Here is a 27,303-nt window from a genome sequence, read left to right on the forward strand (position 1 = left end):
TTGCGAGTGCCTGCGGCGCTCGCGCGGTATCGATATTCCCGGCCGGACGCGAGCCCTCTGCGCTCGCGTTGGGTTGCCCACCATGTCCTCAATCTGCAAGCAATCTGCGCAAAGCCCGCGACGTGCTCGGCGTGCCTGCGTCGTGCGATCTGCAATATGATGGCCCGCCCCGATGCAATCGCTCCCCGTGCGTCCCCACAGGCGAGGCCCGATGCACCCTTGTGGGGCTCGCGTGCGCCATCGCGCGGACGATCGTCCATATAAGGCGGGGGGCTCCGGATGCCCTCCCCGGTCCCGATGCTTCTCTCGCGCGTTATGGCGGGGGTGGCCCGCGCGCAGGGAGCCTACGGCGCACCGTGTTCGTATTCGTGTTCTGTCTCTGGGCTCGTGTTCTGCGGCGATCCTTCGGTGGCGGTCGTACGCACGGCGGGCGCCCGCGGGGACGCATTCTCCGACATTGCGGCCACAGCAGAAGATGGTGCGGTGATCCCGGATGCGAACACGCCCTGCAATTAGCTATAGTGAGATGCGTCGCGCGTCCGTCCGGCGTCGTTGCTCTGGATGCTGATCTCAATTTTCTGGATAGATGCTGCTGGGCTCGGGCGACGGCGCGGTGGACCCGCGCGGTGCTGCTTCTGCGGGCGCGACGTGGTTCTTCGCTGGCGCGCGTGATTACGGGGACAGTCGCAATGCGCACGCCCCTGGTCGACATTGGGCAGCGGGGAGGACGCGGCGAGAAACGTGCGATGCGCAGGGCGCGACTCGTTCGAACTTCGTCGTACCGTGCGCACTGGCTGATTCACTATGGTTTGTGGGCCTCTCGCAGCAAATCTTGCACGACAGCCTCCGCTGCACCGGGTCTGCGACTGTGAGTGTCCACCACTCGGCCAGGGTCCACCAACGACATTGACCACACACCGCACCCAGCCCCGGCCACGCCCTACGGAACCCGATCCTGACCTCCGAACGGTCCCAATCAAATCCCCACCGTGGGCGAGATAAGGCAGCGCAGACACAGCCTACAAACAGGCAATCTGGCATTCCGGCGCTGCGAGCGAGTCGGGACTCGTTCTGCGGCCTCTGCTTAGCTATCGCCCCCCTGACGGCGACACCCACGCACGCGAATTCCGCTCAGGCTCGGGCGAACCCCCTCTGTCAACGCTCGTCGGGCGGCGTCGTGCGGCGTGTCGAACAGAATTCTGACGCCCTGCGCTGCCCTCCCCGAGGATCAGGACTCCAGCCACGACCACGACCGCGGCAGCTATTGCTGGGCCCGGCCATCCACGGCCACGGCGTCCTGTCGCGGTGATTTTTAATTGCCAAAATCCCCGACAGGCGACAGGCAGCGCCAGTGGGAAAACTGGCATGCAAGCATGCACGCTCGCCCGCTCCCCCGGGCGCGACGTTCTCGGTGCGTCTGCAGAACTCTATCTCGCGAAGCCACGGCTATTTTATGGGCGACCGAGTATGGGCTGCAGCTGCAGCACGCTCGGGCGCAGTTGTAGCCTCGAGTCTGCAGTGGGCGTAGGGCACAGGAATCGTGGCCCGTGGGCCCGATGGAAGCTCAGGACGCGTCGACGGTCGACGAGTGGCCAGAGTCGCGCACTACTCACTTCGCCCTGCGCCCTCGCCTTCGCGCTCGGAAGCTACCTGGAACGGGGAGAACTGTGGCTGGCGGCCAAGCTCCTCCCGCCCGGGTGGGTCTTCTGTGGCACACGCAGGCGCGTCGCGGCAGCCGTGGTGCGCATATTGAAAGGCACCGACAGGGCCCGACGCGCCGTGCCCCACGACCCGTACTGCTCCCCGACGCAGGCGATCCGCCCTGCCATATATACCGGCAGCCGGGCGCAGTGGCGCGTGACGCGTGCCGTCTGTGCTGTACCTCTGGCACGCTACCGGGACGCGGCGCGTGGGACGCGTCCCGCGACGCGCGAGTTGTTGTACTTGGTGCTAACCACATCCGGTGGGACGTCCGCCGCTTTGTGCGCGACCGGTACTTGGGCAGACGGCAGAACTCTCTCGGGCATTGTATGGGGTGTCGGCAGCCAGGTGCAGGGTTAGACATCGGTATGCGTTTCGCAGCGTACGGCCGGAGGGGCTATGGCTATTGGGCTGGTGTAGTACGGCTAGACACGTTCCGTTTGCGGAGTGCTGGCGTGAGGGTGGAGTAAGGTTGGCGTTGGACGTGAGTCTCCTGCGACACGCACGTTTCGAACTCCCCGTCGGTTGCGACAATGTCGGTCCAGAGTGGGGCTTATGCAAAAACACGGATGGCTATCGGCGGAGGCGCGTTCCGCATTACCAGCGAGGTAAGGCTGCAGACGCGTCCGCATCGTCCGTTCCGAACAGCTCACCCACGTCCTGCCTCAGTTCACCAAACAGCACGCGGCGGGCTCTGCGGTGTCGTCGCTTATACTGGGGTGCGATGGGCTTTCCGCACTAGAGTGGGAGGCCACGATCACACCGCGCCCGACATTGTTCCGAGTCCTGGTGTGTTCGCGCACGGGCATCGCAATGTCAGGCCCGGTGTCGCCCCCAGCCTTCTCGGGATTTACACGCTCAGCCTCGGTACAGCCTATAGGAGCGCGAGCACACAACACTATGGTATATATTCCCACCGGCGGCGTACATCCAAGAAACATCCGTGAGAGATTCGCCAATACATTAGCAGCAATGCTGATCCTGAGTTCTGAGGGGGGCGGAGTGCAAAACACCGAACGGGGAGGTGTCGTGCAACATAGGGGCCGCGGCGCGACTACTGTTTCTTGCCAGACGCGGCCTTCACCGCGACCCTGTCGGCGACGCGGAGCATCCCAGTGATGTCCTTCGTGAGCTGCCAGATGATAAAGCTCGGCACGACGAGCCAAAGTCTGGTAGTGACGGCACAATGTCGAGAGCACGCCCGTCAGCGAACGCGTCGGCAGAATACGACCGGGAACACGGGCCACGCACCCGTTGGGGATGATCCAGTAGACGATCAGCGTCTTCAGGTCGTTGTGGCCGACCGCACAGCCGCCGCAGTAGAATTCCTGCAGCCAGTAGAGGACGGTCTTCGAGAGCGTCATGACGGCACTCGCGAAGCCGACTAGCGGGGCGGCCGGCGAGCCGGATACATGCGCGAGGTAGAGGTAGGCGATGTTCATAAAGTTCTCCACGATGTTAAGGGCCGCTGCAGGTCCGCGACGGATGTGGTTAGTGCTCATGCGTGACGGCAGCGCGCCGGGTGCGGTAGGAAGGGGGTGCACGCACATTGAGCATTCGTGAAGCCGTCCCCGTTTTGGTACGCTCTCACGCCGTACACCTAGGTTCAGGAAACTGGTCAGGCCGTATCTTTGGACTTAGAGTTCTGGAGAAGATACATACGTAGTCGACCTCCTGATACAGGGCATACGGCTTCCATATCCAGTGCAGGTCCCCGCCGACCATCGATCGAGGCCTGCATTGCGTTTCGAAGGTAGATAGGGGATGCAATGAGTATTCAGATAGGTGCAAGGGAGTGTGCCTCGAGTGCTCACCGTAGGAAACAGTACCCCGCATCCCAAAATATAACCGGAATGGTCAGTGCAAACCTGGAGAATGCGAGGAGCGATCAGCGCGTCGTCGACTTCGCACCGTACTGATTGCTACTCGTAGCAATACCCGTCTTCGCGAGGCGATCCGCAGGGGCAAAAGCACGTACCAGAGCGAGACCCAAACGTGTGTCTTGACCGCCATCGTTGTCCGTCGTGAGATAGCCTGTGCTAGTCGTGTTGCTGCTGGCTGTGTGAGCGCAAGAGCAGAGCTGTCGACCGCAGCGACGAACCGTGCGACGGAATCATGCGCGCCCAGCGAGCCATGGGAGAATGTGGGGAAGCGCGGTCCTCCGCCCCGGGCGCTCCGGCCTCCTCTTCGCGGCGATCCTCCTGTCCTTGCCCTTCGTCGTCCTCCCCGTCCTCCCCGCTCTCCTGCTCATCGATCGTGCTCGAAGTTGCTGTGGATGGTGCCTCTAGGTAGTAGCCCCAGCCTACACGGTTCTCGTTCAGGTGGAAGCCCCGCCTCCAGAAGAGTGTCCGCTGTTCACGCTCGGCGCGCTCTTGCGATTGCCGACGCGCCCGCTCGAAGGCCTCGCTCTGCGCCGCGGAAAAGAATAGCGGCCGGTACATCGTGGTTATCGTGGATGGATGTCGTTAGCGTGAAGTCGTCGGCTACGGGAGGCGGAACTGGAGGATACACGGGTATATGCGCGGTGGTGAGTGCTCGTGTGCGCGGCTCATTGTGTTGCAGGCCAAAGATCGTCCTGGACACGAGGCACGGCTGCTCTAAGCGGCGTGGCTTCACGATACAATACCCGCTTGTCTTACACGTTGCAATTGACTACGCGAGGTATGACGCTCCAACTGGCCGTTGTCCTGTTCATCCACCTTTTCTATGCACTCCACTATCCTGTCGGGCTGCGCGATGGTGCATCGGGCGATGTAAAGACTGTCGCTCGGAATGTGTGGTCACCGTGAAGCCGCCGCCTTTTTGAAGACACCACGACTAGTACTGTTCTAGTCATCACTCCATCGGAGACGCGTCTGTGTGGCTCATTCTCCGGTGCGTGTCCCGCCAGTGCACTCGGACTCGTTGTGGGCTTGATATGCCATTGAACATCGATTGTATGTGCTCACCATCCGGATCCAGCTACTCGAGATCCAGCAGGCATGCGAGACATGCATCAGCTCCTCGCAGTGGAGAAAACGTCGTGGTCAGCGCGCGCAACTCCGCGTACCACATCTGCCAAAAGTCGCATGTATTGAGCCCGAAGTCAGTATACAGACATGCACAGAGCTGCTGTTCTGCAGGGTAGAGCACCCCATACTTGTACTCGATGGAAGCGACCAATGAAACCGACATATCGATGTTAAAATGAGTCCGTGACACATTCCGCTGAGTAGAACAAAAACGTTATGCGTTTACTCCGTAGGTCTTTCTGGTTTCGTCGGTCATGTATGTCGACGTCCTAACGGCTCTTTCACAGGTTGGCCATGTCCCCAGATTAGGTAGCGTTTGCCCTGAACGATGCTCGAATGCCCCAAATACAGACTAGAATCCACGATGCAAATGAATCGAAGTTTCGTAACCAGCTCAAGCCGGTGTCGACCACTTTCTGATCTCCGTGGGTTGAAGAAGCCATACGTATTCTGCCAACGTCCTGTCATCCACGGGCGCGCCGTTCTTGCGACCCTGAGGGGCATTCTGCCGCCTTGGTATAACCCGAAGCGCGCTACACCCACGATACTTTCGTCCCAGAGGCCTCTGCTTCGTCTCCTATCTCAGGCCGTCGAACACACCAACGGGATGGATCCCAGTGTTGCGCACGTACAAGTGCAGGGCGTTCGACGCGCTATAGCAGCTAATGTGAAGCTCATCGCGGACAAGGCTATCCACTTGCATGTAAGTAGACTTCTTCGCGCCTGTTACAAACGCTTGCAACGTGGCATATACTCACCCAGGCTGATCCTTCATCGCAGGATGTGTTTGTCCACCCCTCCTTCAGCTTAGATCTCACTTCGGTGCTCGAGGACGTTGTGGGGGACAGCGTCATGCTGCATGCCCACCATGGACGTACCCACAAGGTTAGAAGAGATTTCCCATGTTTCAGCAGCCATGCTTCGAATGTCCTGACTGCATGGCCATCCCAGTTTGTTGCTACAGACACAGAGTTCCTCACGAAGCAAGCCCGGCGCATGCCTACAGCTGCCGACGACAACACCCAATTGCAGCGTGCAGACGCCGATGGCGCAAAAGTCCGTCCTCCTGCATCTATGTCCATACACAGGCCTCCTAACCCGCGCTCGCCGCTGCATAGCTTGCTACGACGAGTGACGCGTTCATCCTGGACGTCCTCGGAGACATAACCGCTGTCCTCGGCGACAACGCATCCGTGGCCTCCGAGCATCACGTTGCACCTGACGGCGTACGTCAATAGATCTCAGAGGTCAACGTCGTTATCCATACTCATGCGTAACGACACACAGCTGGCCATGTGCCAACCCGCCCTCAGTCTGCTGCTTTGCCAGAGTCTGAGTCGAGCAGTGCACTCCCGCGTGGCACAGCAGGCCGAAACAGAACGTCTTCGAAAGGCGGTATGTCGTTGATGGCACTCCGTCGATTTCTACCACGTTGATCTCATCGACTACAGTGCGTCGCGGCCAATAACAAGATAACCGCTATCACTAAAGAGAAACCGAAGCTTACGGGGGCGGTAGCGTCGATCCAAAAGACAGTCGTCGAGCTGGAGCAGGCCGTACGTGAGCTCCAAGGGGAGGTAGAGCGTGGTAAGGCGGACGAGGCGGCGCAGGCGAGAGTCGTGGTTCTCGAGGAGTCGTTGAGCGCGCTGCAGGAGGAGAACGTGCGGCTCCGGATGGACGCGAAGAACGAGGACGCGGTGGCTCAAGGCCTCGTGCGCAAGCTCGAAGGGGAACTTTGCACGGTGCATACTGCGCATTTGGGCTGCGATATGAAGGTACGCTCTAGCTCGTCCCCATGTGAACATGGAAAACCAGGCTCATGTGGTCTCCCCCATAGCTGCAAGGGAGGGACGTCGAGCTCGTGCAGCTCAGAGAGGAATGCAAGAAGTTGATCGCTGTGCATCAAGAGCAGCTCACAGTCGCGGCGGAGACGGCTCGGCAGCTGGCGCTCAAATGCGAGGAGAAACTCCATGTAGAGCTCGAGCGGAGCAAGCTCGCGGCGGAGCTTGCTGCGATGAAGGACTCGCAGAAGTCATTCAGCATCTTCAAGGCGCAGGAGTATGAGCGGATGACCGCCGAGGTATGCGCGTCCGTCACTATGTCCTGACGTAGGCTCACACAGTTTTTAGGCGGTGCGTTTGCGCCAATCTCTGAACAAAAGCGGCACCATTGGGGATGACAGCCTAGTGAAAGAGAACATGCAGCTGAAGGAAAGCGTACAAACGCTGCAAGGCGAGCTCGACGAAGCCGATTCAAAAGTACTCATATGCTACCCACTCCAAATTGTTTTATTCTTAACAGTCTGTTCTTCAGTTCTGGGGCGCCCTGGAGAGCTGCCGCACGTGGAAGACTACGCTAGACGATGTGATGGCTCAAAACATGGTAGATATGGAGAAGATTCGGAGGGCTGCGGCGACCGAGCGAGAAATCGACCAAGGCGAAGTAAGTGTCTTGGGAAGTACAAGAGATACTAGATTAACCAACTTGCTTATAGCTTCTCAACGCGACGCGCAAGATAGCAGAGCTGGAAGCCCAACTCCGTGAACGCGTCGCAGATGTAGTTCGGCACTCTTCATACCACGCGTGCCTCGACTAAGAATCACGGACATAGGTTTCAGCGTTGCGCGAGGCAAGGGCTAGTGAACGGAACCACAAAGGTCTGAACTTGGCCTTTGACGGCACATTGTCATTGCCGAACCGAAGCCAGGAGATGGCCGTTATGCCGCAAGTTCCCGTCGCCGTCCCCGCCCTCGCGGACGCGGCGAGAATCTTCACGAAGAAGTCGCTGGCGTCCATCACTGGTGGGTTTATAGTACATATCATCGGACGGTATGTGGGCTGGGCACGATCATCCGCCGTCGACGATCTATTCATGCAGTCACGTTATACAGCTGCTCACCCAATGGAACAGAGTTCGCGCGCAGACACGGTATTCGCGAGTACCTCTGCCCTAACACGGAGCAACACGCCTTTCTACCAGCGGGTCCTGGCAAACACGGGTACCTGCAATTCGGCTTTGGCAAAGCCAACACCCTCTTTGAGAAGGGCGAGTACCGTCATGTCTTCGTCGGGACTAGCAAGTTTTACGTCTACTATGGCTTCTACCACGTCCTGCGCGTGGAGGCTCTCACGCAACACGAATGGGCGTCGCTTCCCATCCAGGTACAGCCGTCTCTCCAAGATTGCGATATGATGGGCTTACAGCATTGGCAGTTGAAGATGTATTACAGCCATCTAACGGCGCAGAAGGATAAGTCCGATAGTTTAAAGACCATACAGCCAGTCCTCGCGGACTACGAGTCGGGCACCCTACGGGCCCCCTGCGTTCGTCTCCAATGCGTCGCATTCGACACGAAGTTCCACGAAGAGCTCATACGGGCTAACACGGAACGTCTGGGTGGGCCCGCGGAGCGAAGCAACGGCGGCGACGGCCCGCGGAAGCGGCAGCGTGTAGCACCAACGAACGGGAGTGACAGCGATGACTCAAGCGAGGACGATGTCGCACTGGCGGTGCTTGCTAGCGCGAAGGGGCGAAACACCACAAACCCGAGGCGACGGATGAGGTGTGTGTCATCCTCTCCGCTGTCTTCCGTGTCGGGTGAATAGAGCGGCGAGGATGATGTTGGCTCGTTTGCCGTCCGGTATCAAGGCCCGGAGTCGTGTGGAGGTGCGATTTGCATGTTCATCGTTCAGTATGTGATTTCTTGAGCTCTCGAGACAGACTGTAGGCTGTGATCCACGTAGCCCGAAGGTTCCTGAAGTTCCTCATCGCACACAGGGGCGCGCGTCCTATAACAGTTATCACCTTTCCGCAGGGAGAAGTTGCCGATCAAGACTGTACGTACGACCAGGCAAACGTAAAGAGATCATGTGCGTCCAACGCTTCTAAGTCCCATGGAAGTCCGGGTGCATTGCATAGAAGCATTCATCCCCAGCCGTCCTCTATTTCGTCCCGCCTTGCGCACCTCTCGTGGCAACGTACTGAGCCGGGGTCGCAGCCTTGAGGAATGCCCCCACGTTCTCTACCCCGTCCCCTCATCTCTTCGGCGGAGCGATTATCTGCAACTACGCTTCCACAGGTCTCAGCAATAAGTGCTCGGTGTTCCACAGTGTAAACTGAACGGGCATAGCAAGGCCCTATATCCGCAGGCTCGCCGAAGATGGACGCCGAGGTGGTCACGGCCCAGATCAAGGCCCTTCGGAGCCTCGTCGACACCAACCTGACTGTCCTGGCGCAGCACGACTGTGAATTGGAGGTCAGTTGAACACCGATCTCTCGACTCCATCACCCGCGACTTGGGGCTCACCTCTTTATCGCACACAGGGGGTCTTCATCCACCGTGACCTTGTACTGCACCAGTTTGACACGTTGGATGCGGTCTTGGAGGATAGCGTCAAGCTGCAAAGCAGGAATACTGGCAAAGAAGTCAGTCTGTGTCCGCATGCATCTTCTCTGATCCTTTACTTGTGTGTCCACGGGTACTGACCTCAGACCCAGCTCGCTTTGTTGCAGCCGGCATTCCTTCGCGAGCAGTTCAAGATTATCCCTGCTCTTGCCCAGGATATGCAATGGTTGCGAGAAGCGAGGGTCGGTAGCAGGAAGGTAAGAATGCGTTCACGTCACGCTGACGCTTCCCATCCGCCCCAGACTGATGCCGATTTGAATCCGTGGTGTTTGCAGTTACGATTGCAGATGATGGGCGACACGTTCATCTTAAACATGATGGAGGGCATATACCCTCCCGCGATCGAGAACATCGACATCTGCGCCGCCTTCGCGGACGGGGCCGACGTGCACTCAGTAGGTACCGCATCGCGCTTTCGTACTACACGGTACTAACGAAGAACTGCGCAGTTGAATGTTATGCAGCCCGAGTTCGTGAAGAGGCTCATGCGCTGGTTCCTGCAAGTGGCGCATTCGCACGTCGTCCAGAACAGAGACACGGCGACCTACGTAGACTTTGTGCGTCCAAGTCTGCATTGCCGGCCGTCTGAACTTGCTGACGACGTATATCGAACGTCTTGCATGTCCTCTCAGAGAGACTCTGCAGAGGGTACTATGGCAGCCTTGCGGGAAGAAGCGGCGACGCTACGAGCATCGGAAGCTGCGCTGCAGGCCAAAGTGAAGGAGGTCGAGGCTGCGATGCAGGCTAAGATGCAGAAACTCGAAGCCGCGACGCAGACTAAAGTCACCGAGCTCGAGGCCACCATCGGCGATCTCCAACGACGGAAGAATAACATCGATGCGATACTGATGACCGAGCAGATGACCCTCCGAAGGCTCGGAGAAGAGAAACGACTACTCGAGCAGAGTGTTAAGGCGTCAGAGGCCGCCGCTCGCGCGGCGCTCGAGGCCGCCCAAGGAGAGGCGGATATGCTGCGCGCCGCCAACGCGGACTGCGGCAGGAAGGTGAGCATACGACTAGAATTATCGCCGGCAAGCGCAGTCTCACAGGAGGCTTGGTAGATCGCGGAACAGATCACGCAGCTCTCGCGGCTCCAGGAGCAGATCGATGTACGAGACAACGAGTTGGCTGCGCTCAAGGTGGCGCGCGCCGAGCCTCCTCGCGGCCCGGTATTGAGACTGAGATACGTCCCTCAGGTGAAGCCCGTGGCGCCCAGTCGGGGGGACCGCACGAGCAGCTTGTCATATGCTGGCAGTGATAAGACAGAAGAGGACAAGGACGAGCGGGCAGAGGAGCAGAAAGCGGCGAGGAGCGAAAGCAAGGACGAGGAGGAGGAAGACGAAGAGGGCGAGATCCAGCAAGTCGACGAGGAGATGAAGGATGCAGCGGAGGTCATGGAAGCGGAGTTGCAGGACACTAAAGCGAAGGTCGCCGTTGTTCACGTTCTATCACGACGTGGTACCCTGTGCTCACCCCCTTTGCTTTGCAGCTGCAAGTGGCACTGAAAAAGGTGGCGCGTCTCGAAGTGGAGCTTGTGCTTTGCCGAGACAACCCCTTCAGAACAGTAAGCAATCATACGAGCCACGCCCATAGTATTGACAACTCACATCCGTTGATGTCTCGCAGGGCGGGGAATCGTCAGCCCAAACGGCCCCAGACCGGATCCCTGCCTCCCTCACATCGTGAGTGACCTGCGAGCTATACCCGTGCCCGCTCCTCGCCGACAGCTACGCCAGGGTGAATCTCACAGCGCTCGGGCTACTCGCCCTACCGCATCGCGCGCGGGAGCTCGCCCAACTGCCCGAGGTGACCGTCGACCTCCCGCCCGACTTGAGCGGCATATACAGCGCCTTCACGCGCGCCTCGATCCACGCCAGCCTCGGGGGTTCCATGGGCGGATTCCTCGTCAGGTGCGCTCCATATGTTCTCTCCATACCCCAACTATAGCGGGGCGGCTCAACGGGCGTGGCTCGGTGGGCAGGTGCACGAACAGCCAGACGGCCCGCGCGAGGGACAAGGACATCACGTCCTTCCTGTGCCTCAACATGGACATGAACCCGTGGCTGCCCGCCGCGCCCGGCCGCCACGGCTACATGCAGGTCGGCTTCGAGCAGGACCTCAAGCTCCTCCTCGACGGCGAGAGCCAGCACGTCTTCGTCGGCGCCGCGCGCTGGTTCTTCTACTGCGGCGAGTACCGCATCCGGCGCGTGGACGACCTCACGCTCGAGGAGTGGAACATGCTGCCGTTACCGGTGAGCACGGCGTGCCACCCAGTAGCGAACGAGGGCTGACCGTCGCCGCCCTGTGCGACTGCTTGTGCAGACAAAGGTCGTGTACGCGGAACACACGTTGACCAAGAAGCTGGCGAGCGAAAACGTCACGATCCAGCACGTGCTGGAGCGCTACGAGATCGGCGACCTCAGGCTGCCCTGCGTGCAGCTCGAGTGCATTGGCTTCGATATGGCCTTCTACAAGGCCATCGTCGACGACAATGTCCGCCATAGGCGCTACAGCGGCCCACCTACCATATCGCTCCCCAAGGCCGGATCAAGAAAGAAGCGCAAAGTCGGGGTCGAAGAGGTGCATGACGAGGACGCGGATGAGTGAAGGAGAAGCCGCCCCTCGAGTATATTCCAGATCTGTGAGAGTCACTGTACCGAGCAGCCATATGATCAGGTCGCGCGACGTGCTCTTTTGCCGCGATCACGATGTGTTGTGTCGCGCTCGTCGAGTACGAAGACCGGGTGCTCTGTCCCGCAGAACAGCAGCCTCGCGCATGCCTGCCCACGTACTTCGGGCTCATCGCGCGGGTCCTCCAACATGTGTGGCGCGCCGCTCTGCGCGCGTTCACCACAACGTATTCCCCGCCACGGTCAGCCGATCCCGGCCCCCAACTTGGCATGCTTGTCGGGCCTTGGACGACCGCGTCCAGGTGATTATGTTCTGTTCAGGCCGTCCCTCTGCCCCTGTCAGCGAGTTGATGCATGTCCGGAACTGTTTTGACTGTACTCTGTCCTTCGAGGTCGCGTGTCGTATTTGTGCCAATCCTGAACCAACCAAAAAGATCAATTGAAACTAAGATGCAGCGAGATAGGGTAGATTAGAGAAACCAAATATTGCCACACCAATGGCAAGTATATCGTCGCGACGCGTCCCGGGCCCACTAGTAGTCCTTGCCGGGCTGCCACTTCCCGTACGAGCCGCTGAACTTGAACTCGCCGCTGTCGGACCAGCGCACCGTGACCTCGCTGCTCGTGATGTGCAGCGTGTCGTACCTGGCGCCGCACACACAGCATCAGCAACGCGAACAGACGGAGAACGAGCAGCGGGGCCGCATTGCGCACCTCACAGAGCCCTCGACGGGGCCGACCAGCTTCTGGAACTCGTCCGTGCTGAACTTCTTCATCTTGAACTTCGGGGGCCCGCCCAGCCCCATCAGCGCGCCGAACACCTCCGGGTCGGGGCAGATGCCGTCGTAGGAGAACTTCGCGGAGCCCGTCTTGCACGAAGGCTTCCACTACACAACGACAGGGGTGAGCACGCCGCGACGCAAGCAAGCGCGTATACATGCGCAGTCTGAGTGTGGGCGTACCGTCATCTGCTTCTTGATCCCGCTCTGCGCAGCGCGCCTGATCTTGTCCGCCGCCGCCTCGAGCTCTGCCGGGGACTTCGCGGGCTTCGCAGCGGCGGCCGCCTTGCTACTGCCCGCGACAGGCGCGCCCGCGTCGGCGACCTGCTCCTCGAGCGAGCGCGCGTACTTCGCGAGTTCGACCAGAGACTTGCGCACGACTTCCTCGTTGCCGGAAATGGGGTACCCCTTGGGGTTGGCGAGGATGGAGTTGACGAGGGCGACGGTCGCTGCGTGGGCGGCGCCGCCACGCGTTTTCTTGGCCGCGGGCGCGGGCGCGCCGTCGTCGTTCTTCCGCTTCGAGCCGGACGGTTGGGAGGACATGGCGCGCGCCGTGGAGAGTGAGGGGAGGAGACAAAGAGAGGGCTGGTCGCTGTCCCCGGAGGAGGCCGTTCTGGGCACGACAACGCGTCTGGTCACAAAACATATCGCATGGGGTCACGCGTTTGATCGGCCATTGATCGACATCGTCCCCTGAGATCGCTCTGAGACCTTGCAAGTTGCAGGGACGGCATCGAAGGTCTCTGTGGCGAACTATTACGCTTTAAGACGACTTATGCAAAGTCAGTACAGCCTCTGGTATACTTACATGCAGATACCGACCAGAAAGGCCATGACTGCAACGATAACAGGAAATTTCATAACGGAATTCCCTTGGGAGGCCCTTGAACTTGTACTCGCTGTTACCGATCCAGCGCATAGTGACTTTGGGGCTAGTGATGTAAATTGAAGCATACCTGTCGCAGAGGAGTAAGAACAAGGAGTTTAGCAAATTACACAGAAGTCTACATACCTCACGGAGCCCCCAAATCCTCCGCGACGGTGCGCTACTGAAGGCTACGAACGGGAGACCGCTTCATTTCAGAGCACCGATGATCTTACAGTAACAGTACAGCCCAGTGCACCGCCGAGGACGGCGGAGGAGGTTTCGGGTCAACATTGGGAACGCACTAACTCAGTCCTTCTTCGGCAGTTTGCCGTACGATCCGCTGAACTTGAACTCGCCGGTTTCGTTCCAGCGCACGGTGACATCGGCACTCGTGATGTGTAGCACATCGTACCTGTTGCAAGAAAGTTGTAAGACAGGGACAGAATGGAGCGCACGGGAATACGTGCCTCACGGAGCGGTCGAGTTCTCCGATGAGCTCTTCAAACGCCTCCGCCTTAAACTTCTTCACCTTGAACTTCGGCGGCCCTCCGAGCCCCATGAGCACACCGAAGACCTCGGGGTCAGGGCAGAAGCCGTCGTACGACCACTTCGCTCGTCCTTGCTTGCAGGTAGGTTTCCACTGCATATATGCGCGTGGGATGAGGATGAGAATGCATATATGCGGCTGTATGCGGTCGGACTCACCGCCATCTGCTTGATGATTCCGTTCTGAGCGGCATTTCGGATCCTTTCGGCCTCCACCTCGAGTTCATCCTTGGACTTGACGGCCTTTGCAACGGGAGCGACGGGCTTGGCGTTGTTCGCAACGCGAAGTGCGCGGTTCTGTTCCTCGAGAGCATTTGCGTAGACGGCGAGATCCACGAGCGCGTCTCGGACAGCTTCTGCGCTCGCCGGAGCGGGGAAAGACTTGGGGTTGGCGAGTATCGTTTTTAAAAGCACAGCAGCCGCAGCGTGGGTGCCGTTTCCAGCGACACGCGCCTTCTTGGGGGGCGCGGCAGCAGACACGTTCTCATCGTTCTTGCGTTTGGTGCTTGCGGATGCGGTGAGGACCATGGTGAACGTTGTCGAGGGCGTGGTGGTGGGATGAAGGAATACAGGGCGTAAATGCACGCCCTGATAACCCCAGCCCGCACTCCACTCCATGGCAGGTCTCTTCACTACGCCGCACACTCTTCACCAGGACGTCCGATGTGGTCCTGGACAAGACGCGTATGGTCACGGGCGAGACGCGTCGCGTCACAGAAGCGCGCCAAGAGATAAGATTAGATGCTCCGCGATCTCGGATGGATGGACTCCGGCTCATCGAGATTGCGCCGGGATCGACCCAGAGGGCAAGCCTTCGCGCAATATTAATCCAATCGATCCCTCTCCAGGTCCTCACTCCTCTCTTCCGCACCCTCAACCAAATACCTCCGACTCTCTCACACATACATCAGACAGCATGGGTCGTCAATTCTTCGTCGGTGGCAACTTCAAGATGAACCCGGTCACCCGGGAGCAGAAGAACGCCCTCGTCAAGGTCCTCAACGAGGCCGATATCGACACCAGCGTCGGTGTGTACCCGCTTGTGCATTGCAATTATGCGATGGTATGCTGACCGGGTGCTCACAGAGGTCGTCATTGCGCCGCCTGCGCTCTACCTCCTCCCCTTGAAGGAGACCCTCCGCAAGGAGATCCAGGTTGCTGCCCAGAACTCCTACTTCAAGACCTCCGGCGCGTTCACCGGCGAGATTAGGTATTCCCCATCCACTAACATACTGGTCGCAATACTGAACGTATATTCCCGCTAGCCCCGCCCAGCTCGTCGATGCAGGCATCCCCTACGTTATCCTCGGTACGCCCACTTCACCCGCACCTATCTATCCCCACTAACCCCGCTCCCCCCTAGGCCACTCCGAGCGCCGTACGCTCTTCCACGAGACCTCCGCGCTCGTCGCGGACAAGACGCGCGCCGCGATCGACGCCGGCCTGCGCGTCATCCTCTGCGTCGGCGAGACGCTCGAGGAGCGCGAGGCCGAGCGCACCAAGGCCGTCGTCGAGGCGCAGCTCCAGCCCGTCGTCGCCGCGCTCAAGCCGGAGGACTGGGCCAAGGTCGTCGTCGCGTACGAGCCCGTGTGGGCGATTGGCACGGGCAAGGTCGCGAGCGCCGCGCAGGCGCAGGCCGCGCACAAGGACATCCGCGCGTTCCTCGCGAGCGCGGTCTCGCCCGCGGTCGCGGAGAGCACGCGTATTATCTATGGCGGCTCGGTCACGGCGGCGAACTGCAAGGAGCTTGGTGGGTTGCTTTTCTCGCGTCACTGGCGTTGGGGGCGGGGGCTGATAGCGTTGCTTTTAGGCGGTCAGGCGGACGTTGACGGGTTCCTCGTCGGCGGCGCGTCGCTCAAGCCCGAGTTCGTGAACATCATCAACACGAAGAGGGCATAAGCGTGTATGCAAGGTACGGCGGTTGTCCTTTGGCTGGCTACTATCCATAGAGAAGAAAACGCGAAGCTGTATGCGTAGGCAGATGAACAAATAGGGGTGCTCAATTCTGGCCGGCCGTTTGCCAGGACACTTTCTGAGGGCGTCTCTTTGCGTTGATGGACTGATGCGCGGAAGTGTGCGGATAAGCGAGGAGGTACGAAACGTTGAATTGTTGGGTCAGGAAGCTTGTGAACGTTCCGTATTGGGTAATTATTCGAACTCCGTGCGGGAGAGCTCGCTGTCTTCGCCTCACTATGGGCTACGGGCTTACGCGTAAAAGACGAGAGAAAAGCGAGTGTGTCGTAGTGATAGGGAGAATCCTTCCATCGAGTTTATGGGCACAAATAACCTCCACACTCCCCAATGCACGAACTTGTGGAGGGCGTTGCGGCGAGTTCTCTCTAGGGTTACAGTAGGGTTACCTCGTGCGCGAGACTTTTCGGCTATTCTCGCCTGTCCTCGCTTCGCTCCATCACTGCCATCAGCCTTTTCAAAAAGTGTCCTGGCAAACGGCCGGCCAGAATTGAGCACCCCTAATGTACATTGTAATCTACCGTACAGGCATCCGTGTGCCTGTCTAGGATCTCGAACGACGTGGCACGTTTGCGATGCACACATTTTTTTGGGTTGGCGCTAAGTCTGTGCGTGATGCATCATACAGTGTAGTATACTTCGGTCCCTTCCTGACGTGCATTGATGAAAAAAGTTGAAATCTTCATGACATCGCCATATTGACGAGAGTGGGATTCGAACCCACGCCCTTTCGGACCAGATATCGCAGCACTGTGTGGTACTCCTTAGTCTGGCGCCTTAGACCGCTCGGCCATCTCGCCATGCGGGAAGCGAGGAGGGACGTTCCTCCCCATCGTGCGCAGGACAACTTGTACGAGCCACCTTGGCGGTGTGTACCAACAAGCATCGTCCCAGATTTATGTCCTCCAGGCCGGAAATTCTCTTCAACGGCGAACGCCATATGGCGAGATGGCCGAGCGGTCTAAGGCGCCAGACTAAGGAGCACCTCAAAGCGCTGCGACATCTGGTCCGAAAGGGCGTGGGTTCGAATCCCACTCTCGTCATGGGTCAGTGTCTTTTCAACTCTTTTTTTGGCCTTACTCGTGTCAATTACCTCCTCCTGATGATAGACGGTCCACGTCTACAGCCATTCAAATCTCACACAGTGCGTATTTGTTGTATGACGTATCTATCAATTGTGTGTGGTGCAGCGGGCCCGTCGAAATATACATATTCTCGGCACCTTAATGGGCGTCTATTGATATTGAACAGACTCCGCGATCATCGATGGTCGCGTTCATTGTGAGGCAGCCATGATGGGCCCCAGCATAACTGTACCAAGCGGAAGAGATTGAGAGGTACAATATTTTCGGTGAGTCTCGGTATCAATTACCAGGGGCTGCGGTAGCAGCCATTTCACAGCTGATGTCTTCAAGACTCCGGGCTGTAGTAACTCTGCTAGCGCATGTCAAATTGACCAACTTGAAGCCGTTACTCCTAGACCTCATGTAGCCTGCCTTGCTCTCTCTGGTCGCGCAGCGTGCTCGTTTGATGCAACCAAGCTGCGTGCAGGCCGCTTGGGCCGCAGGGTGAGCTCAAAAGGACCACGCACATACGGGCTGGGGGTATATAATGCTCGCCGGTCACCGCCCTACGGTGCTCCCCACAACTCGGACGCCGCTCCATCTACAGCTCAAAAACGGATCCGGAAATCTGAAGTAAGCTGATGCTCTTCGAGATGTGCCAAATACTGACCAGTGGCTCTTTAAGCAGACTCGAAGATGCAGCCCTCGGTTTCCGCAGTGCACCGCGGCCTGCTCATAAGCGAGGTTTTTCGGGTCATCGCCGCCTGGCTCTGCACGTCCGACAGCAAGAAGACGCTGGTATCGCTCGGGATGACGTGCCGAACGATGGAAGAGGCGTCCATGGCCATGTTGTGGGAGACTCTGAGTGGCCCCATGCCGCTCTTGCATCTGCTTCCTGCCAATGTATGGTCGGAAGTCCCTGACCCGAAATACGGGACACTCCAGCTTGTACGTCCCTGATGCTAGCCATATTCGCGCACACAGAGACTTACCGGTCGTGTACACAGGAAGTAACTAAACCTGAGAACCTCGAATGGACCAGATTCAAGCGCTACGCCCAGCATGTGCGGCACTTCAGTTGGCTACGCCCGGAGAGGGTCTCCTCCAACGTCCTTACTGCACTCGCGAAACACCTACCAGCCGGCCAGCCACTCATACCGAAGCTTCACACGCTGATTTGGGACGAGTCCCGGTCGGAAACCTTCGGCCTCCACCTCTTCCTCACCCCAGCCATCCGGCACGTGGAGCTCACCTTGAGGAATGGGGACCCATCCAAGCTGATGTCTCTCCTCACTCAGATGGACGCCGTGCGGAAGACCCTCACGTATCTCAAGATGACTATTGGCACGTCTCGCGAGGGGGAGATGAAGTGCACGGGTCCACTCAGCGACGCCCTCGCGCGGTTCCTCAGCTCCATGCCGGAGCTCAAAGACTTCTACTGTGCTATCTGGAGCCTTTCGGCAGGCTGCGTGGAGGCGTTGGCTGCGCTCCCCAAGCTCGCAAAGTTGACGTTGTACGTAGGCGAGCAGGACAAGCACGCATGGATCGCCTCGGCGGCCTCCCATACACGCAGTGGTGCGCACTGGTTTCGTGCCCTCAAGTACTTAGGCCTCTACACGGAACAGATGGACCGTGGCATAACGGCATTCCTCGCAGCCGTCCAGAGCGACCACCTACAGGAGCTGCTGGTGCGCGTCTCTCACCCGCCGGCAGGTTACCACGGGCTGAAGCAGGAGCTTGGGATCCTAGGCTCGCAGTGCCCGTACCGAGACTCCCTTGCCACCGTGGAGATCACTTTCCGGAGACCTTCGGCATACGGTTCCAGCAATACCAGCACTGACCAGAGTCTACTCAATCTGCTAGACGTCGAATACGTGTTGCAGTTGTTCTACGTCTTCCCCCGCATCCGCAAGTTCACAACTATCGGTTGGGCGCTGTACGCCGGAGGGAAGTCGCTCCCCCGTCTCGCGAACGCATGGCCAGAGCTTGAGAGTCTCACGATGTACGGCTATAGTGTCCCCGAGTCGTTCATGGAAGGACACACCGGCAACATCGTACTGGAGGACCTGGCAAGAATCCCGCGCCTCCTCCCCCGCCTTCGGACACTCGAGCTCCAAGTGGACGCAAGTGTGGTGCCGGACGCGCAGACCGTCGCGCGCCTGCTGCCCGAGCCATCGCAGAGCCCGCTGCGGAGCCTCATTGCGCGCAATGCGCTGATCACCGACGCGGACCAAGTGGCGTCCTTCTTGGCTCGCGTGTTCCCGGAACTGGAGCAGGTGGCCTATGCCAGGATGGTGGGGTATCTCGGCAGTCAAGGGGCGACAATTGGGGAGAAGTGGTCGAAGGTGGAGAGCATTTTCAAGGATAAGATGGGCGCATCGGAGCACGCCTCATCTGACAAGTTCAATTCCAAGTAGCGATTCCCAGTACTATGCTATAGAGAACTATACATGTAGAGTCAATAATGAACAGATGGTACATAAATACGCCCGCCTAGGATGTCAGCGTACGCCTGCGCTTGTTAAAGTTGTTTGAGGCGACCCGATATCGCGGGATGGTACTTACTATCGGCGCTTAATTACTAGTACGATGGCCGGACCGCGTTCGACGAGCCGATGCTCTCTCTTGCTCTTCACCTCGATACATCCTTTTTCAACGAGAATAGCCGCCTCGAACCATCCTAGCGTTCAATCTTGGTTCGGAAATCAGACACTGGTGAGTAACACGTGTGCAAGACTTCAAGCTTGACGCAAGTTGTCCCAAAGCTCTCCGAGTCGTCAGTACCATGGCAGTGACGGTGAGTCGCTTTCTTAACTTGAATCTGGTGCGTAGCGTTGAAAACGGTGACTAACGTCTACATAGGCCTATCTAAAACGAGAAATGAGCGTATGCTTCGCCGCTTTGACCACACAAAGCGTCGCGGTGCACTACATATCCATGCGGTGGCCCTCTCAAGCGTCACCGCTTGGTCCTCTACCAGTTAGTGTCAAAAATATCTGCGAACCGCATGGACGGTACAGGTGAGGCAGTAGTCAAAGCGGAACATGGATGGCGCTACAAATAGTGGCGGATCTCGCCATTGAGAACAATACCCGTCGCCGCCCCAAGTGCTTCAATACCTTCGAAACGCCATACTAAGTACGTCATTGCTTCGAATATACTCAATTAGCGCTGACCATGCTTGCGGGTCGCTTGATAGGTCATAGAACGACATGATCGCTTTGACTCCCGCAGCACATCGCAGCCTCGTTGTGAGCGAAATTTTCCGGCTCATCGCGGGGTCGTTCTGCAAATGTACGAGAAAACGCGCTCTGGCGTCGCTCGCCCGAACGTGCAAGACGCTTTATGCCGCGTCTACACCAAAGTTATGGAAACATCAAGATAGCCTCGTACCGCTCTTGCGGCTTCTTCCGCCCGATACATGGACAGAGGACATTCTCCCGAGCGGCGGGAGCGTCTTCGTACGTCTTATCTTAGTCCTATCCGCTCATGCGTCCACAGACTAATGGCATCCGCAGAAAATCACCGTGACAGATCCCAAACAACTCGATTGGACGCGGTTCGACTACTATGCAGAACATGTACAACACCTCGTCTGGGAAGAGCGACAAGATGTCTCGCTCCTCGCACTGACTGCGATTGCCATGTCCCGCCATCATGACAAACGGCGGCTCCTCCCCAAGCTCCGCACACTCGATTGGCTAGAGCCGCGGGCGACCCACTCCCCCTTTATCCATCTCTTCCTTACGCCCACGATCAGACACTTGGGTCTCATGGCATCTGACGTCGATCCGTCCGTCTCGACAGCGTTGTTCGAGCACTTAGGAGCGGTCTGCAAGAGCATAGACTCACTCAAGATCCTTAAGGCCGCCCAAGACGATGATATGCAGGAGTTCACGGGAGTCGTCGGCCATGCCTTCGCACGTCTCCTCCGTGGCCTGCCAGAAATCAAGTCCTTCGTGGGCGAGTTGTTCGTGCCGGCGGACTGCGTAGAAGCGTTGGCCTCGCTGTCCAGGCTCCAGGAGGTGGTGTTCTACGTCAAGCAACAAGAGGTGGACATACTAGCTAAGTCCGCTTCCGCGGTCCGTTTCTCGCGTGACGGACAGTGGTTCGACACTCTCAAAGTCCTGGAGCTCGGTACTGACCGAATGGACGACTCGGACAGCCTGAAGACCTTCCTGGACGCCATGCCGATGGGAAAACTGCGGCGGGTCCTGATCAAATCCAGACTACAACCTGACACCGATACGGTCAAACAGCACCTCGAACTCGTCGCGCGCGCGGCGTCTCGCGACTCCCTGACTAGCCTGCAGCTGGACTTCAACCGCATGCGCTCCATGGACAGCTCTTATCCGGTGCTCGACGTCGGGGAAGCGCTCCGCCCGCTCTACGCCTTCCCACACCTCGACACCCTCATCGTCCGCGCCCCCGCGCTGGTCGTTCCCGCGAGCGCGCTCCGGGACATCGCGCATGCTTGGCGAGAGCTCAAGACCCTCTCGCTTATGAGCGACCATCCTCACCCTCGTCGCAACAACTACCCATGCCTGGCCCTCGAGGACCTCGTCCCGCTCGCGCGCAACTGCGCGCGTCTAGATACGCTGACGCTGCATGTCAGTGCATACGACTTTGTGCTGCCGGATGCGGCCGCGCTCGCCCACCTGCTGCCTGAGCCGTCGCGCTGCCCGCTACGGGTCTTTACTGCGTGCGATGCGGCCATCGAGAACCCAGCTAAGGTGGCAGACGTCCTGGCCCGTTTGTTCCCGGGGCTGCGCGAGGTGGAGTATGAGGGCGCGGTGCGGTTCGTGGGCGATGCGCACGTTGCGTACGAGCGCAAGTGGAAGTCCACGCAAGCATTGCTCACGGCGAGGTTGGACACGTCCGAGCGGTCCTCGCCCACTCACCGGTGCGAATAGAGGATTCGTCTTGTGGGCGATTTATTATCTCCTTCCTCCACTCTGTATCTGATATGACGCATTTGCAACCTAGCTAAACTTCGTCCAAAAATTGCATTAGACTGACATGCTTACTGCTAGTGGAGTCGCACGGCCTCGACGCACTTCTCAAGATACTACACCTCCATTGTTGGGCGCACAATGTATTTTGGCGGACCAATTGAGCGCTCGACTCGGTCTACTAGGCGACGCCAAGGCTGACTCTTCGCCGCATTGGCTGTGGCTACTCGAACAATAGCTCAATGCAGCAATGCGGGACGCAGATAAACTCCGACTTCGCTCCCGACACTGGCAGTTTATATAACGCCCCGCTTTCCAACAAAGTGCACTCATCATCAAAGCCCTACTCTCTCTATCTCTCCCGCAGCCTCAACCACTGCACATCGTACGGAGTACGTCAAGGCACTACGAGACACTCGCTGCCTTCTGATCAGGGTTGTGGCTAAATGACAGGTCATAATGAGCTCCTCTTTGACTCCTGCAGTGCTTCGTTGCCTCGTCATTGGCGAGATTCTTCAGGTCGTCGTTGACGAGCTCGACACGTCCGACTATACTGGCAAGATCAAACAGCGCACTCTGGCGTCGCTCGCTCAGACGTGCAAGGCGCTGTACGCGGCATACATACCCGGACTCTGGGAATCTCAAGATAATCTTGAACCGCTTTTGCAGTTCCTTCCACCCGATATACAAACGGAGACTCTTCTTCCAGGCGCCAAGACCGCCTTCGTATGTTCCTCGTGTTGGCCATGCCTACAGATATATATCGACTCACTGACAGTATCCTCAGCAACTCACACAACCTGAGGAACTCGACTGGACGAGGTTTAACCACCACGCCCAATTCGTGCGACACTTGCGCTGGCAGACGCCATGGCAGCCTAACCGAGGCGACGTCTCGCTTCTCAACAGGCTGGCCGCCCTCTGCAGCCAGCGCCCCGCAGGCACGCCGCTGCTCCCCCAGCTGCGCGAGCTCGAATGGCGCGAGACCCGCGCGACTTCAAACTTTTCACTCGTCGACCTACTCTTGACGCCGACTATCACGCAGATGGGAGTCACCATATCATCCGACGTCGACCCAGCCATCATGAAGGCGTCCTTCAAGCGCATAGGCGAGGTATGCAAGAGCATAGAGTCGCTCGAAATCCGTACGTATTCACCACTGAGGGATCATATGCGAGAGTTCCATATGCGGGAATTCCGCGTCGTCGTCGGCAACGTCCTCACGCCGCTTCTCCGTGGCCTCCCGGAGCTCCAGCGCTACAAGAGCCATGATGCATGCTTATCCGCGGACGGCGTCAAGGCGTTGGCGGCGCATCCCAAGCTCGTGGAGGTAGACCTCTGCGTCCAATCGCAGGTGGTAGACGTGATCAACGCTGCCGCGGACCATCGCTCACCTCATGGGCGGTGGTTCGATGCCCTCGAAACTCTGGTACTTAACGTGCACCGGATGGAGGGGCGCACAATGGACTTCCTGGGCGCCATGCAGTGGGGACACCTCCGGGAGGTGCGCCTCAAATCCAACATTGTACCCGCCGCCGATATGGTCAAGCAGCACCTCGCGCTCCTCGCGCGCGCCGCGTCCCCCGACTCCCTCCGGCGCGTGCAACTCGACTTCCACTCCGGCCCGTACCACGGAAACCCGAATTTCGGCGCGAGACGTGACCGCGACGTAGTGTTGGACATCGGGGAAGTGCTGCAGCCGCTCTACGCATTCCCCCACATCGACACGATCATCATCCGCTGCCCCGCACTGGTGACCGGCGCGGCGGCGCTCCAGGACATTGCGCACGCGTGGCCGAAGCTCAAGACCCTGTCGCTCATCCAGCCGGACCCGCAATTCCCACCCCGCTTGGTCCTCGAAGACCTCGCTCCGCTCGCACGCAGCTGCCCCGGTTTGGACCTCCTCGAGCTGAACGTATACGCCAACAGGGTGCCGTGTGGGGCCGCGCTTTTGCAACTGCTGCCCGAGCCGTCGCGGTGCAGGCTGCAATGGCTGACTGCGCTCGACGCGACGATCGAGAACCCCGTCGCGGTCGCCAACTTCCTCGCCTATCTGTTCCCAGCGCTGGACCAGGTCGTGTACCAGAAGCCGAAGTGGGATTTGGCCCCGTACCAGCCGGTGAAGGAGTACACCCGTATGTGGGAGAAGGTGGAGAGGATGCTCAAGGATAGGTTGGAGGTTCCGGAGCTATATGCGTACACCGCTGTGTCTGAGCGTGTGCCCTTGCCAAACACTCCTTCATCAGCTTTCAGAGACCATGTTGTGACGGTGGGGCCATGCCTCCGAACGTGAGGTAGACAATTCACTACCCCAGTGTCATCATTTAATTTAATGACGAACTTCAATTGAACTCGGCTTCGTTCCTTCGACTTTCCAAACTGATCGTATTTTTCTCTATTCGCAAGCGGCGCTGTAGGCATGGCGGCACTGCATTGCAATCAAGCAGATCGGCTTCTCCCGTTCCCCCGACGTCGTCCATCTCGCCCAAAACTGTGCGCGCCTAGACACGTTGGGGCTGCACCTGCACGCGGACCAGCTCCCGGACGCGGACGCGCTCGCACGGCTGCTGCCTGCACCGTCGCAATGCGGGCTGCGCCGCCTCACCGCATTTGCGGGTGTCAATATCGAGAACCCGGCCAAGGTCGCGGGCGTCCTCGCGCGTTTGTTCCCTGTGCTGCGCGAGGCGGAGTACGGAAGAATAGCGTGGGTCCTGGAAGGGGAGAAGCGGCCGTTTGAGGGCAGTTGGGCGATGGTGCAGCGGCTGCTTGGGTGGAGATTGGGCGTTACGAACGGGTTTGAGGAAGACGCTTCGTTCATGAGCTTGTCGGTATCTTGTCGTGGGCGCCGGTAGTGCCCCAGTCTAATCAATTCAAACGAACTCGCCTTGATTCATTCGCGGGCGATATCTACCAAGCGTATTTTTCTCTATGAACTTACCTGCCACCTTCGCAAGAACCATTGTGACGGTACCGGCAAAACTTGCAACTTGAAGCTCGCAAGCGGCGCTGCAGGCACGGCTGCACTGCATTGCAATCAAGCAGATCTCGATAGGGTAGACGCAGATCGCCATGATCTATAGACCATCGTGTCTTCCACCTCCAGCCATGCATTCCGTCCATCCCGCTCTCTCCAGTCCGACGTCATCCTCTCCAGCATTCGCCTTTGTGCCTCTCCTCTCGACTTCCTGCTCGTCGCACGTTCGTGACCATAGAGCCGGAACTTGCCAGTGCAGATCTCCCGACATCCGGCCTATATAGCCCGCAGCCCTCACATAAGACGCGACATATAACGCACCCGTCTCTACCTCCAATCTCCAATCGATTGCTCGCGTACCCCGCACTGGAAAACACCAGCACCCGAGCATCGCACCCCGCGCATCCACACCAGCAGAGATCAGACCATGGCCACCGTCTTCAAGGTCCTCCCCACCACCCAGCAGTACGACTGGGGCACGATCGGCCACTCCTCCAAAGTCGCGCAGTACGCCGCAGCATGCAAGCTCCCCGGCTTCACGCTCGACGAGAACACGCCCTACGCCGAAGTAAGCACCGTCCCTCTCCCCTCTCCCCCCTCATCCCATCCCTCCCTGACTGGATAGACGTGATCACCAGCTATGGATGGGCACGCACCACACCTCGCCCTCACGCCTGCTCGACTCGGAGAAGCTCTCTGACCACCTCGCCGCGCACCCGGAGCTGATGGGCGCGCGCGTCGTCGAGCGGTTCCGCGCCGCGGGCGCGGCGGAGGGCAACCTGCCCTTCCTCTTCAAGGTGCTCGCGATCGGGAAGGCGCTCAGCATCCAGACGCACCCCGACAAGGCGATGGCGGAGAAGCTCCACCAGGAGCGGCCGGACGTGTACAAGGGTGCGTATATGCGCCTCATCCCCCTCCCCACATCCCCCATCAAGCATCGTTCGCACTTGCTAACGAGCACCCCGCGCGCAGATGCGAACCACAAGCCTGAAATGGCGCTCGCGCTCACGCCGTTCCAGGCGATGTGCGGCTTCCTCCCCCTCCCCCGCATCGCCGCCTACCTCTCCGCCGTCCCCGAGTTCGCCGCACTCGTCCCGCCCGCGATCGCCGCGCAGTTCGCCGCCGCCGCGTCCTCGGCGGACCCGCGCGGCCCCGCGGAGAAGGCCGCGCTCAAGGACGTGTTCGCGGCGGTGATGACCGCGGACGCGGCGCTCTTCCAGCCGCAGCTGGAGCGGCTCGTGCGGCGGTACGAGAACGGGGAGGTGCACGATGTGGAGCGGGACGTGCAGGAGCTCGTTGTGCGGCTGCACAGCCAGTTCCCGGGGGATATTGGCGTGTTTTGCGCGTTTGTGCTTAACCATCTTACGCTGAAGCCCGGGGAGGCAATCTTCCTCGCGGCGGGCGAGCCGCACGCGTACGTCGCTGGAGGTGAGTCGCTGTATGCGCGGTTCGCTCCCTTGAACATTCGACTTAACTGCCCCGCCGTCCTGCAGATATCGTCGAGTGCATGGCGACCTCGGATAACGTCATCCGCGCCGGGCTAACGCCAAAGCTGCGCGACGTCCCGAACCTCGTCGCAGGCCTCACCTACAACGCCGCCCCAGCATCGAAACACCTCGTGCAGCCGAGCACGTTCGCCCCCGGCGCCCAACACAGCACGCTCTACGACCCGCCGATCCCGGAGTTCTCCATCGTGCGCACGGAGCTCGCTGCGGGGGCGCGCGAGGCGCACCGCGCAGTCGACGGGCCGAGCGTCGCGATCGTCACGGAGGGCGCGGGCGCGGTGACGTGGGGCGGCGGGGAGAGGCTGGCGGTGGCGGAGGGGGAGGCGTTCTTCGTGGGCGCGGGGCAGGAGGTGGGCGTCGAGGCGGGGGCGAAGAGGCTGGTTGTGCACAGGGCGTTTGTGGAGGCGAAGTGAGCTCGCGCGGGGCGGACACGAATGCGTACCGAAGAAGCCGGAGATCTGTTGTAAAGTAGCATCAAACGCGCCCGAGGAGAGGCTGTTCGTCGAAGGTGTTGTGGGGTGCGTCGGCGGGCGAGGATGGGTATGATATTCGTACGGAGTACGTACGCTGCTGATGTGCAAGTGCCTTGAGGCTGGTATTAGGCTGATGGGGCACAGGCTTTTTTCTGCGTCCGCGCAGGTGCGAAGATGGAAGAGCAGTCTGGCAATTTCAGTAATTGTTCTCGCGGATACTTGGGAATTCTGTGCAGCTGCGGACTCTTGAGGGGACGCTGACCGAAGGCTGGCTGAAATGTACCATCAGCTCACGCAGACACCCAAAGTTTTCCATCGTGTGGGCATCGTGTGTGGGCACATGGGAGTATCGATGACTGCGGTTTATTTGTCCCAGCCAATCCAAGGCGGCTCGTGTTGCATTGGCTGGGGGTCGCAATGCGC

At 59.2% G+C, this 27,303-nt stretch overlaps 9 protein-coding genes and 2 non-coding genes across 11 annotated transcripts; 7 read left to right on the forward strand and 4 right to left on the reverse strand.

Annotated features, from left to right (window-relative positions):
- Positions 1-2,587: 2,587 nt before the first annotated feature.
- TRAVEDRAFT_30510 (uncharacterized protein) lies at positions 2,588-4,215 on the reverse strand. Its single transcript, XM_008042777.1, has 7 exons — positions 3,803-4,215; positions 3,680-3,752; positions 3,516-3,569; positions 3,364-3,436; positions 3,250-3,301; positions 2,953-3,169; positions 2,588-2,870 (listed from the first exon to the last, which is right to left on the reverse strand). Exons 2-7 carry the CDS (start codon positions 3,712-3,714, stop codon positions 2,756-2,758), a joined length of 546 nt encoding a protein of 181 aa, XP_008040968.1. The 5' UTR covers positions 3,715-3,752; positions 3,803-4,215; the 3' UTR covers positions 2,588-2,755.
- A 6,948-nt stretch (positions 4,216-11,163) lies between these two features.
- On the forward strand, positions 11,164-11,725 carry TRAVEDRAFT_129632 (uncharacterized protein; the record flags this gene model as incomplete). The annotated part of the gene is made up of 2 exons (XM_008043256.1): positions 11,164-11,370; positions 11,441-11,725. 2 exons carry the CDS (start codon positions 11,164-11,166, stop codon positions 11,723-11,725), a joined length of 492 nt encoding a protein of 163 aa, XP_008041447.1.
- A 451-nt stretch (positions 11,726-12,176) lies between these two features.
- On the reverse strand, positions 12,177-13,080 carry TRAVEDRAFT_152343 (uncharacterized protein). Its single transcript, XM_008043257.1, has 3 exons — positions 12,711-13,080; positions 12,463-12,635; positions 12,177-12,393 (listed from the first exon to the last, which is right to left on the reverse strand). Exons 1-3 carry the CDS (start codon positions 13,068-13,070, stop codon positions 12,282-12,284), a joined length of 645 nt encoding a protein of 214 aa, XP_008041448.1. The 5' UTR covers positions 13,071-13,080; the 3' UTR covers positions 12,177-12,281.
- Positions 13,081-13,701: 621 nt separating this feature from the next.
- Positions 13,702-14,469, reverse strand: TRAVEDRAFT_50275 (uncharacterized protein; the record flags this gene model as incomplete). The annotated part of the gene is made up of 3 exons (XM_008042917.1): positions 13,702-13,807; positions 13,851-14,035; positions 14,101-14,469. 3 exons carry the CDS (start codon positions 14,467-14,469, stop codon positions 13,702-13,704), a joined length of 660 nt encoding a protein of 219 aa, XP_008041108.1.
- A 326-nt stretch (positions 14,470-14,795) lies between these two features.
- Positions 14,796-16,065, forward strand: TRAVEDRAFT_171695 (triose phosphate isomerase). The gene is made up of 5 exons (XM_008043258.1): positions 14,796-14,969; positions 15,028-15,151; positions 15,207-15,250; positions 15,305-15,691; positions 15,752-16,065. Exons 1-5 carry the CDS (start codon positions 14,858-14,860, stop codon positions 15,838-15,840), a joined length of 756 nt encoding a protein of 251 aa, XP_008041449.1. The 5' UTR covers positions 14,796-14,857; the 3' UTR covers positions 15,841-16,065.
- A 546-nt stretch (positions 16,066-16,611) lies between these two features.
- TRAVEDRAFT_t155 lies at positions 16,612-16,712 on the reverse strand. The gene has a single exon. It is a non-coding gene; the product is annotated as a tRNA-Leu (tRNA).
- Positions 16,713-16,854: 142 nt separating this feature from the next.
- TRAVEDRAFT_t147 lies at positions 16,855-16,955 on the forward strand. The gene has a single exon. It is a non-coding gene; the product is annotated as a tRNA-Leu (tRNA).
- Positions 16,956-17,570: 615 nt separating this feature from the next.
- On the forward strand, positions 17,571-19,393 carry TRAVEDRAFT_66087 (uncharacterized protein; the record flags this gene model as incomplete). Its single annotated transcript, XM_008043259.1, has 3 exons — positions 17,571-17,609; positions 17,665-17,924; positions 17,984-19,393. The coding sequence occupies exons 2-3, from the start codon at positions 17,673-17,675 to the stop codon at positions 19,391-19,393; spliced, it is 1,662 nt and encodes a 553-aa protein (XP_008041450.1). The 5' UTR covers positions 17,571-17,609; positions 17,665-17,672.
- Positions 19,394-20,188: 795 nt separating this feature from the next.
- Positions 20,189-21,889, forward strand: TRAVEDRAFT_50278 (uncharacterized protein; the record flags this gene model as incomplete). Its single annotated transcript, XM_008042918.1, has 2 exons — positions 20,189-20,437; positions 20,495-21,889. 2 exons carry the CDS (start codon positions 20,189-20,191, stop codon positions 21,887-21,889), a joined length of 1,644 nt encoding a protein of 547 aa, XP_008041109.1.
- Positions 21,890-22,387: 498 nt separating this feature from the next.
- Positions 22,388-24,780, forward strand: TRAVEDRAFT_50279 (uncharacterized protein; the record flags this gene model as incomplete). Its single annotated transcript, XM_008042919.1, has 3 exons — positions 22,388-22,654; positions 22,716-24,197; positions 24,346-24,780. The coding sequence occupies 3 exons, from the start codon at positions 22,388-22,390 to the stop codon at positions 24,778-24,780; spliced, it is 2,184 nt and encodes a 727-aa protein (XP_008041110.1).
- A 462-nt stretch (positions 24,781-25,242) lies between these two features.
- Positions 25,243-27,103, forward strand: TRAVEDRAFT_171697 (mannos-6-phosphate isomerase). The gene is made up of 4 exons (XM_008043260.1): positions 25,243-25,470; positions 25,541-25,793; positions 25,875-26,330; positions 26,396-27,103. Exons 1-4 carry the CDS (start codon positions 25,330-25,332, stop codon positions 26,818-26,820), a joined length of 1,275 nt encoding a protein of 424 aa, XP_008041451.1. The 5' UTR covers positions 25,243-25,329; the 3' UTR covers positions 26,821-27,103.
- Positions 27,104-27,303: the final 200 nt, after the last annotated feature.

This window comes from Trametes versicolor (genome assembly GCF_000271585.1).
Source record: "Trametes versicolor FP-101664 SS1 unplaced genomic scaffold TRAVEscaffold_9, whole genome shotgun sequence".
NCBI lineage: Eukaryota > Fungi > Basidiomycota > Agaricomycetes > Polyporales > Polyporaceae > Trametes > Trametes versicolor.